Source organism: Nicotiana attenuata, unplaced genomic scaffold (genome assembly GCF_001879085.1).
Source record: "Nicotiana attenuata strain UT unplaced genomic scaffold, NIATTr2, whole genome shotgun sequence".
NCBI lineage: Eukaryota > Viridiplantae > Streptophyta > Magnoliopsida > Solanales > Solanaceae > Nicotiana > Nicotiana attenuata.
In genome coordinates, this window is record NW_017670940.1 from 186,596 (window position 1) to 198,202 (window position 11,607).

At 38.2% G+C, this 11,607-nt stretch overlaps 1 protein-coding gene across 1 annotated transcript; it reads right to left on the bottom strand.

Moving 5' to 3' along the window:
* Positions 1-8,000: 8,000 nt before the first annotated feature.
* Positions 8,001-10,805, bottom strand: LOC109244656 (probable caffeoyl-CoA O-methyltransferase At4g26220). The gene is made up of 6 exons (XM_019411777.1): positions 10,417-10,805; positions 9,767-9,823; positions 9,600-9,679; positions 8,851-8,995; positions 8,631-8,762; positions 8,001-8,546 (listed from the first exon to the last, which is right to left on the bottom strand). The coding sequence occupies exons 1-6, from the start codon at positions 10,585-10,587 to the stop codon at positions 8,256-8,258; spliced, it is 876 nt and encodes a 291-aa protein (XP_019267322.1). The 5' UTR covers positions 10,588-10,805; the 3' UTR covers positions 8,001-8,255.
* Between the last annotated feature and the right edge of the window lie 802 nt (positions 10,806-11,607).

An 11,607-nucleotide genomic window follows, 5' to 3' on the forward strand; every position in this document is an offset into this window, starting at 1 on the left:
ACAGTCTTCAATGCTATGCCCCTGGACATTAGATTGGTGCATGCATCGAACAGCAGGATCAAAGCCTTTCTCATATGGGTCTGGAGTATAGCCGAGGAGCGGCTCAATCAGGCCAGAATGCTTTAACTTTTCAAACAAACTTGTGTAGGATTCTCCGATGGGCGTGAAATTATCTTTTTGCCTTTGTTTCCCTCCGTGCCTCAGTTTTCTGGGATTGTTGGATGTTTGAAAATGCTGTGACGGCGCACGAGAATTTTGGGATGCTGGTGCTCGCCCTAGGGAGTGACCTAGTGGTTGGATAGATGGTCGGATGTTGTTCGGCAGATAATACTGGGGTGGCTTATGTGGAGCTTGGGGATGTTCACGGGGTCGGTATTGTGGCTGAAAGCGTTTAGCAAGAACGATCATCGGACCCTGTCGTTGGCGGAGGGAGTGACCTAGTGGTTGGACATATGACCGGTCATTGTTCGGAGGATAATGTTGAGGTGGATTATGTGGAGCTCGGGGACAGGTTTGGGGTTGGAGCTGAGGTTGAAGACGTTTGGCAAGAACGATCACTGGACCCTGTCGTCGGCGGGGCTCAGCGACATGTTTTCTATCAATGGGAGGACTATCCCTAGCAACTTGTTCGTTCCATCTAAGCCAAAAATCCTTAAAACTTTCCTTGGGTTTCTTTTCCATCTGAGATAGGGAGGAGCGGCATGGGACAATGTCTATATTGTACTGAAAGCGCCGCACAAAATCTTGAGCCATGTCACCCAATGTAGGCCACTTACCAACATTTTGACGATTATGCCATTCCAAAGCTGCCCCAGTCAGGCTCTCACTGAAATACGCCATCAATAAATCATCTTTCTCACCAACACTTCTCATTTCACGGCAATAACCCCTCAAATGGGCTACCAGATCTCAACCCCCATCATACAAGTTAAACTTTGGCATTCTAAACCCCGCAAGCAGGCGAACGTTGGGGAACATACACAATTCTTTGCAAGACGTGTTAACCTGATCTCCCATCCCTTGCATGCTTTTTAAGGATTGTTCTACGCCTTTCAGCTTCATGGATATCTCATCTCGCCCTACTTTCCCTGTAACCTTTTCATTTTCAGCATGAAGCTCATCCCGAGGGCTCTTCTTGTATGAATCAAGAACCTTGTGGGCGACCTTAGAGGGGTAATATTGGGCATCACAAGCTTTGAGATAAGCGGGTGGATCTGGAGAGTATGGAGGATCATTTGGCATTGTGACCGGAGCTTGGGTAAGGGCGGCATCTAGGAAGCTAGGTGGTGGCGGGGGTGGTGCCTTCCCAGTCATCCAAGCCTGATACATGTCCGCCATGTGTTGTCTCAACATCTTTACCTCTTCAACCAACCCATTGTCCTGCTCAACCAACTGCTTTCGGGCCCCGGTATCAACCAACTCAGTTTTGTTGTTGTCTGCCATTGCCTTTGGACTTTATGTTATGGAGAGGAGTTACTACTTCGGGAACCACAAACCAACCACCTTTCTGTACTGAATTGACAACAACAAACTTGTTAGTGATTAGAGCTTAAAAGACAGGCAACCGCACATTTGGGGAATAAATGCACCTAAGCAGTTAACCGTTTCTATTATGCATTTGATCGGTTGCTTGCGTCATCCCGGCTTTCCTTATTTCCATTTGCAACTTCCCTTTTCTCTTTTTCCTTCTTCTTTTTTTATTTTCATTCTTTCCTTTGCCCTCTCTTTGTTTTTATTCTCTCAGTTTTCTCTCTTATTTTGCCATTGTTTCCTCCTCACGGTTTCTTATTTTCTCTCTTCTCCTTTCTTTTCTCTCTTATTTTTCCTCTCTTTTTCTTTTCCTCTTTTCATTTGGTCACGGTCGAATCCTATGGAGATTTCCTACATATCATGACCCCGCATGAATCAGACCAAGCGTAGTTCTTGGAGATAAATGTAAAAATAAACAAAACATTTTGGGATTTTCAAATTTTTCCAAAAAAATTAAATGTTCTGATTACAGCGACTCCTCCTACCGAATTTTTACCATAAAAACCAACAGACTCAAAAAGGAAACAAACAGGAGAAAAAATCAAGATTCATTTTGACTCAAAAAGTTATCACTATGTTTCAAAATTTTCATAAAAATATCCGGCTTTGCCCATACGGCCTTTCAGCACTTCGAGGGAGAAGATTTTAAGGTTGTGTTCGCTTAACCGGCCAAAACCTTGAAAAATGACCAAAGGTGGCTGTTCTTGCAAAAAACGGCCTTCCGGTGCCCTTTTAGGGACATTCGGCTACTTTGACAAGAATGGCATCACCTTACTTATTTACTATAAAAATAAAATTTTGCTCTTTTTGGGGCTAGTTTTGCAAAAGGGAAGTTGGACCCGATGAGGGTTGCCTACGTATCCCACGCCCTGTGAGAATCAAACTGGCGTAGTCCGGGCAAATAAAACAAAACCAACTATTTTTGAAAAAAAAAACTTTTTCATTCTTTTTTTTTTCATTTTTCTCAAAAATTCGGCAGAGTTTTAGTACCATTTGGACATTGGTTTTTCTCTTTCAAAATAGGTGATTAACTCACTTAACCTTTACACTGCTATTTTCTTTTTCCAACTTTCTCCCATCACTCAACAGCCGGTCAACATGCAAACCCGAAGCAAATAAATGCAACAAATATCACGTAAAATATGTATCAGGATGGTCTGTTATTTTGGGTACACCTGTCCTAGACGGACCCAACCCCTGTGTTGAGTCTCCCAAGTCAAATGCACGTGATGCAACAAACGCTCCTACTAGGGATTCGGCATGAGGCTGAGCTATTCTAGGTTTAAAAAACCTGGGTTTATTGTTCTAGACCTGGCTTACCCGAGCGGACAACTCGAGCCGAGGGGGGGGCAGCGTACCGGGAATACAGAAGCTTCGCCGGCTTTGTAACTTGTCCGAACCTCGTTCTAAATTTGGAAATTGACTCTAACAGAAGAGAAGCTACACGAAGTGCACCCTTCTCCATGATTTAGAAGACTCAAAGAGAGGAAGGATTAGCAATAATTTATATACAGTTCACAGAATATTAAAGCGGTAAAAGCAACAGTTAGCACATTAGGCCCCAAACATGTAACAAAATCAGATAAAGCCAAATATAACAATTTATCTAAGCTCGAATTCTGAACCCTGAACCAAAAGTTCTGGGTTCTTGTCCCCAGCAGAGTCGCCAGAGCTGTCACACCTCCTTTTTCCTACACCCGAAGGAAGGGGTATAATAAGGGAGTTATTTCCAACTTGAAGTGACAATCGAAACGGGGTTTATTTATTTAAAGAATTCAGAATCGCCACTTGGGATAATTTATAGTGTCCTAAGTCACTGGTTAAAAATCCGAATCGAGGAAGATTTGACTCTGTTATACAGTCTGCGAACACAGAAATTCGGGTAAGGAATTCTGTTAACCCGGAAGAAGGTGTTAGGCATTCCCGAGTTCCGTGGTTCTAGCACGGTTGCTCAACTGTTATTATTGGCCTAATTATCTAATTTTAAACACTTTTAAACCTATATGCATTTTTAACTTTATAACCGCTTTTATTCATTTTAAAGAAGATTTTAACGTCGCCTAAAATATGTCTTTGGACCGCGCCACATGAAATGCACCCGCAATCTGAAACATATTTTATTCAACGTTATTAAGATTTGGATTTGGGTCACATGAAATGCACACCCAAGTTTAGGGAAGTTAATTATTGAAATAACGCGCCTAAAGCAACTACGCGTTTTTAACTTTGCGAGGGCCACGGAAAATTTGCTAAATGGCACGCCTCGAATTCTAAGGATTTTTAAAGAAATAATTAAATGAAGGTCATGCATTTTTAGATTTTGTTTGGCATGGCACGCCTCAATTCCAATTTTGAAGAGAATTCAAGCTACATTTGGAGGGCCATAAACTATTTGTGTCATCTAATATAGCTCACCCCCAGCAATTAAAGTGGATTACATTTAAATAATAAAAAACTAAGAAGTTCAGATTTAAATTAAATTAGATTCTGCATACATAGTTATGAGCAGCCTATGCAATTACTACATCGGCCCAATTTTGGAAAGGGAATTGCTCCCGAACTCAGGTAACAATAGCCAGGCAATTAAGGGAATTGGGCTCAAGGTAAAGCCCAAAACCAGACTGGATCAGCTAAGAGGCTTCAGACGTCACTGGGCCAATGACAAAGGCCCAACTGCAGGATTCATGGCCATTACTTGAAACAAATTACGTTCTTCATGAAAAACCTTAAGGCTAAACAAGTACTGACCACTTTTGCCAATCTTAAACGGATATGAAATGTATTTTTAATACCAAATCATATTCTATAACAGAGATGCCATACATGATGTTATAAAGCTCACCTACAGTTTGTTTTACCATTTAAAGTATAATAGCATTCATGACCTCTAACCGAAATATCGACGTGATTTCAAAATGGAATTACTAACATGGATTCAACATCAAAAATGTAAAAGGGAATGCGACATTGAACCCAGCCTATCCTCAACAGGATTTCAGAAGAATGCAATTGCTAACATAGACTTAACCTTGACCAATTCCAAACATGGGATTCAAGACAATTAATAGACTCATGGAAACATTAAATATCACAGATTTTTTTTTACTAGCATAGTAGTCCAATCAACCCTCTAAGATGACAACCTTAAGAGCCCTTAAATTGATATCATTTAAGCAAAAGTTATTGACTCTTCAAATACATCAACTAGTGAACCCAGCAGTAGTATACCATGCCATTAGATCTCTAATGCAAAGCTAAAATTCATTCAAATGCACTTGAAACTACTGAAATAAAATGAAAGTCCAATTTTACAACTACAGACCATTGCATGACATTCATTGAAATTATACCAAGTTTAAGGAAAACTGCAAACAAGCTGATCAATAAACATCAAACCACAACAAAATTACTCAAATCAGACTTAAAAAAAATTAAAATCTGGACATTTGAACACCACTTTTCATTCAACATCCACATTTTCCATTGCAATGATTCGAAAGTGTACCTGGATGCAACCAAAATAACTACAGAATATCAGAAGAAGAAGATGAGATCAGCAGCAATCTAGCAGCAGCAATTAGCAGCAAAACAGCAATTTCAGTCCACTTTTGAAATCCAAAACCAGTAAAATGTCAGATCCTTTTCAAATCCCAGAAAATCAACCACAACTTCTAGTTCAAACCATTTTTTTTAAACTCCAAATGAATCAAAAGTTGCTTCAGAAGCTGAAAACCTCAAGAATCAGAGAAGGAAATTCAATGGAACAGTATTTTTCTCTGAAGTTCCTCGCCGTTTTTTATTTTTTCAGATATTTTATCTCTTCATGTCTCTTCGGTCTGCCTTGCAAGGCAATTTAGGGTGCCTTTATAGGCAAGGGACTAGGGCAATAATAGATTTTAGTTTTTTGCACTTTGTCCCCTTTTGAATTCTCATTTTAGCTTAGGTGTCCCTCAATTACTGACTTATTAACCGAGTAAAACCTATTTTCAGCTTCTAGGAAGCTTCTTAAGCTGTTATTTGAGGGATTCTCTAAGTGGTCTACCCATTTTACCCCCTTAGACACCCTGTTTTTACCCTGAAGACCAACCAGACTTCGGGTATGGGTTATGAATCCCAAACGGGCCCAATGTTTCAATAAACATGGGCTCAGATTCAAGCCAAACAGAATTCCCTTAGAATGAGGTCTAGACTGACCTCGGAGCCCAAATAACAAAGGTGAAAACCAAACCAAATCAAAGCATGTGAAAGGGAGGCACTTAAACAAATTCAGAAAACTTAAAACCCAAACAAGTTGCCTAATTAATGATCACAATCAGGCGGGGAACTAATTTCTATTAAATTAAGCTAAGTGACCAAATCAGAGGTTCCAACAGGTAGTTAATAGAACTAGGCAAATCAGAAAACAAATTTGAAGAGAGGAAAAGAACAGAGGTGACACATAGATGATTTTGAAAACAAAAATGAAAAGGACTCACCGGCTAAGCTTGAAATCAAAACTGAGGCTCTGATTTAACCCAAAACAGTGGCGAATGTTTGTTCTTGGTGAAGAACAAACGAGTGTCACTATTTTGTGCCAAAACTAACTTGAACAAACCAGAAAATCCTTAAAAGTGACTTGCACGTGTGATTCCGACTTTAGGCTCTTAGGGCTCGACTCTTCGATTTGATATTCGAAGAGTTCCAGAGATGTTCGAAGGGATCTGAGTGAGGATTTGGAATGAGGGAGGGAAGGCGGTCTTAGGGTGTTAATTTGGGGGCGGTTTGGGGTGGTGCCGCCACCGGACAAGGTGGGATTTAGGGGCGGCGGGCTAATTAGGGTTTGATGAATTGGTCTCTGAAAGAGACGAGATGGGGGGGTGTGAAGGGTTAGGACAATAATATACCAAGGAGTCCCTACTTCAGGACCGTTCGATTAAAAGAACCTCGACGGCTCAGATTCGATCTAGCCTAAAACGGGGTCGTTTGGATAAATGGGGGGCCGGGTATTTTGGGAGTGGGTTTTGGGCCGGGTATGGGGATTGTTTGGACGGGTATTTGGGATTTGAGCCTGGGCAATTCACCACAGCAGCCCAGCCTGCTTTTTTCTCTTTTTTTTCCTTCTATTTTCATTTCTTTTCATTTGTTCCAAAAATTCTTTTCTTCTTTTTTTTTCGAAGTTAAGTAAAAATCTAAATTAATTCCTAGAACCTAATTAACCTAAAAAAATACTAATTAAACCTACATGATAATTATCACAATTAATTACAAGCAAATTAACAGAAAAACTACTCAAAATCAAGGTTAAAACTAAAAAATGCAAAATAAACTATTTTTGCGATTTTTCTTTTTTTAATTGCTGGTTAATTCCTAAAATGCAAAGTTAAATCCTAAATGCACGTGCAACACATTTTTTTTTATTTTTCATTAATTAAACAAAAATAAAAAAAAATGCACAGACAAATGCAAACAATTAACAAAAAATGCCACAAAAATTCACAAAAGTGCAAATAATGAAAAAAAATTATTTTGTTTTGAAATTATGGGAGTAATTCATATAGGAAAAAAATCACGTGCTCACAGCGGCTACTAGAGAGCTCAGATTTGACAGCTTAAGGAAACTTGAGGTACAACTGTTCAGCGCCCGCAGCTCCCGAAGTCCTCTTCTTGTTTTTATTTAGCTGTGTAACTTCTTTTCAGAAAGTTTTATGTTATTTTTGACCGTTGTATGTACTATTCTAGTATCTCGTGCACTTGTGGCACCAGATTCAGGGATTATTTACACTTAGAATATTTCAGTTATTTCAGTTCCTTATTAATGTTATCATTTAAACTGTTAAAAGAAGTAAATTGTTCTAACGTTGACTTGCCTAGCAAGTGAAATGTTAGGCGTCATCACGGTCCCGGCGGTGGGAATTCCGGATCGTTACAGTATTATTCAATTTCAAACTCATGTACATAATAAACTGAAATCTCCTCTATTTATAGAAGAAAGGAAGCTACTGTGTAAGCTGCTGCTACAAGCTGCTGTGTAAGCTGCTACTGTACCAGATATAAATAATCTTCTACCGATGGTAATGTTTATCCATAACGGAATACCGAAAGGATAAGCTCATTGTACCAGATATGGATAATCTTCTACCAGTGGCAATATTTATCTATAACGAAGTACCAAAAGGATAAGTTTCTTCAAGAGGGTTATTTTCAATAGAGCACTAAATAGATAAACATATTTACGGCGGAGTTCAGTATGAATAAGCTTCTTCGGGATCTCTTATCAAAATAAATTACAACTTCTATTTGTTTACTTTTCCACCCTGTTTTCCCTCAATCAAGCAGAAGAAAATTATTTTTCTACCATTTTTCCTCTTCCAAGGATCGAAACAAGTGTTAACTTTCATCCCATATTCTATTTTTTTTCCTCCCAAAAACACTTTTTTTTTTTTTATGCCATGATCTTCAATTTAGAGCAAATAATTCAGAAGAGCAGCAGCTTGCAAGATAAGATTTTTTTCGGCAATTTAAAGAGTTAAATGGACAGAACCATACAACAATAATAAACCTTGCAGAATCCGATAAATGGGGTCTAGGGAGGGTATTATGTACTCAGAACTTACCTTTATCTTATGAAGATGGAGAGACTGTTTTCGATTGAGCCTCGGCTATGGACAGAACCATGTAATTTTTTAATTTATTAAAAAAGTAACAGAAAAACTGAGTACTAATGGATAAAAAAGCCGTAGTATTCATCAAAATAGTCTCCTGCAGATGGTCATTCCATCACCTACAGTAACTTGAGAAATTTGAATGCGAGTATCAGCAGCAAGGAATCTGTTTAACTCAAGTAAGTATTTCCTTTCTGTTCTCATCAACTCGTCAACATTTTCCTCTGGCATCACAAGTGTTCCATACCATAGTGTGTTATCATACACTATCACACCTCCAACTTTCACCAACTGCATTAGTCTCTCGTGATAGTTTCCATAATTAGTTTTATCCGCATCAACAAATGCAAAGTCAAAACTATCTTTGTTTTCGTTCTGCAACGAATCAGGAAAAAGAAAATCACATTAAAGCATACGCGACATAGTTTGAGATTATGAGTTATAAATTGTTTTTCTCACATCTTCCAGGAGTTTGTCAAGAACAGGTAAAGCTGGAGAATCTTTAAAATCGATTTTATGTTCAACTCCAGCTTTTTGGATGACTGGTAGTCCCAATTCATAAGACTCTCGATCTGGATCAATGGCTATAATCTGCAATTTAATACATTTGCCAATTTTTTTACATATGTGTGAAGGTCATTTGGGGCTATATATAGTGATGATTTAACAGCATACTAACCTTGCCATCATCAGGAATTGTAAGAGCAGTGAGAAGCACAGAATATCCAGTGAAGACGCCGATTTCAATAGTCCTTTTGGCATTTATTAGATTCAAGAGCATGGCTATAAGTTGACCTGAATCCGGTGTTGCTCCCATATAAAACCTGGGGAAATAAGAAGCAGTCAGACTTCTCTATAACAGCATTCATATATAATAACACTTTACTATAAAAGCCAAGGTTTTTCCGGAACTAATTTTCATGTTATTATAATACATGTTCTCTATAACATCACTTCTCTATAACATCAAAAAATATTTGGAACAAACGAGGCTGTTATAAAGACTGTATAATTTTGTAACATGGAATAAGTGTCTGTGATTTATACACCAGCTTCCTTTAACTTAAAGAAATAAATCCTATTATTTTACGTATAAGTTCTGCATGTACGAACAGATTAAGGCAGCTAAATAACTTGTGTTTGATCAATTCGGGTTTCCAAAGAAGCTGAACTTATCAAATACATGCATTTATTTCTTGTTAAGTGTTTTCGACGATTAAACAACAACAATATATCCAGTGTAATCCCACAATTGGCGTGTAGGGAGTGTAGTATGTACACAGACCTTATCCCTACTTTGTGAAGATAGAGAGGTTGTTTTCGGTAGATCATCGGCTCAATGAAAGCATAATCATAGCGGTTATGATAAAGAAATACGACAGTGGAGAACCAATTAGATGATTAAACAAACTCATAAAAGAAAATTACTCTGGATGATTTGCTGTTATAGCCCTTAACTCTTTGAGAGGCTCTGGTTCTCGTGGATAAACACTAGTCTCCAAAACATACTGGCAGCGTTTCAAAAGAAATGATAATTAGTATTGAAAAAAAAAGGGGGGAGGGGGAAAAAAAGAATCTGAAATAAAAATGTGTACCCGATACAATTCTTCACTCTGCAATAAACCCTTATCATCCCACGGTGAACCTTCATCCTGTAAAAATAATCAAAAAATAATCGATAGAGCCTAAGTATCTGAGATGCTAGCTCTATAAGTACAAGATAGGATTATGCATATATTTATACCTTCACCGGCTATTTTGATTTTAAGTGGTTGGGTGAGGCGGCTATTTGGATTAATTCTTCGTTATATAATTATGCTGAAATTGAAAATGTGGGGGTGGGGGGGGGGGGGGGTGTCGGAAGCTTGACCTACAAAGTGTTGAATGCGTTTAAATGATAATTCTAGTATGAAGTTTCAACTTCCAACCAAAGAGGACCACATGCTCATTAAATTTATTTCCAATTGAAGGAACTGCTCAATTAAAGTATGGTATTTAAAGTTTGTGGTTGGTCCATATTTGTCCAGATATAATCCTTTACTACAAAATTATTAATGAAATTGGCCATGTGCAATGCCAAATCCAGAAAACAAAGGAAGCCATGTGTTTTTTTGTCTTTCTTATAAGTTACTACTAAAAATTAAATATCTGAATTAATCAATATATAAATGTTTTATATTATATAGTAAGATGTCAAATAAGGAAACAAGCAAAGAAGGAGCAGACATAGGATGAAGAAATAAACCTTATCAGAAGCCTTAGGTTGCAGATTCATCGTCGTCCTCAGCATATTATAGTTAGGGACAGGCGAAAATCCCAGCTTTTTGGGTTGCGAAATTCCATTAATCCGCCGCAATGATTGTTTTGTATAAATCGTATTTGTAGCAGCAAAGTTAGGAGCTCCAACATACGCCATGTTTTTCAGAATAGATAACCTTCGTTTACTCTCTCAACTCTAGCTTTCCTACTATTGCATCTTAAATCCTGCTCAATCTAAAGCTTCTAGCTTTATCTCTCTGCAAAATTATGTTGAACTCTGCTAAAATCAAACGGAAAGCTCAATCATTTATGGTTATTCGGCCAATCAAAGCTCAGAGAAAGAGTGTAGCAGCTAAAGGATAGGAATCCGGAGCTGCTGTGTCGGCATTTGACAGTATTGTCACCAACCCCAGCTTCGGTATCCACGTGTTTTATTCCTATTTGGCATTAATACCACGTTTTTTCCTTTCTTAAAAGATATTTTTTTGGAGGTTTTATGCAAATGGAAGAGGTAGGTTGAACTTAGGTGGGTCAAAAATCAAAATGGGTTTAGTTTATAAATGAGTTTGGGTTCATTTGTCTAAAGTTATTTGAGTAAAGATATATTGAACTAATTTTGAGATTGTTAATTTGTGAGTTCTGAGCTACACAGACTGACATGCAGATTAGACAATCACCATAGCCATCTAGGGCATAGAATATGTGAGATGAAGAGAAGGAGAAGGGAGAAAGGAATAAGCGTGTATTAGAAATGAATTGTGTTACAATTTTGCTCTAACAGTGCTTCTTCTAACCGACTCTAATAGTCCCAACTAATTGACTCCTCTAACTTTCCTATATTGTTAAAAAGACCCCTAACTCCTTGTGGCTACATTTCTCTTCAATACTCCCCCTCAAGCTGGAGAGTGGAAGATATCTAACACTCCCAGCTTGGATAATAAGAGATGATGCTGAGCAGCTCCCAAGCCTTTAGTCATTAAATCTGTCAATTGTTGTTTGGTGGATACATATTCAGTAGTGATGAGCCCTGACTTGATCCTTTCCCTTACAAAATGGCAATCAATTTCTATGTGCTGGTTCTCTCATGAAATATGGGATTGACTGCTATTTGCAAAGTAGCTTTGCTGTCATAATGTAGATGTATCGGTTTGATCACATTGTTACCCAATTCCTCCAG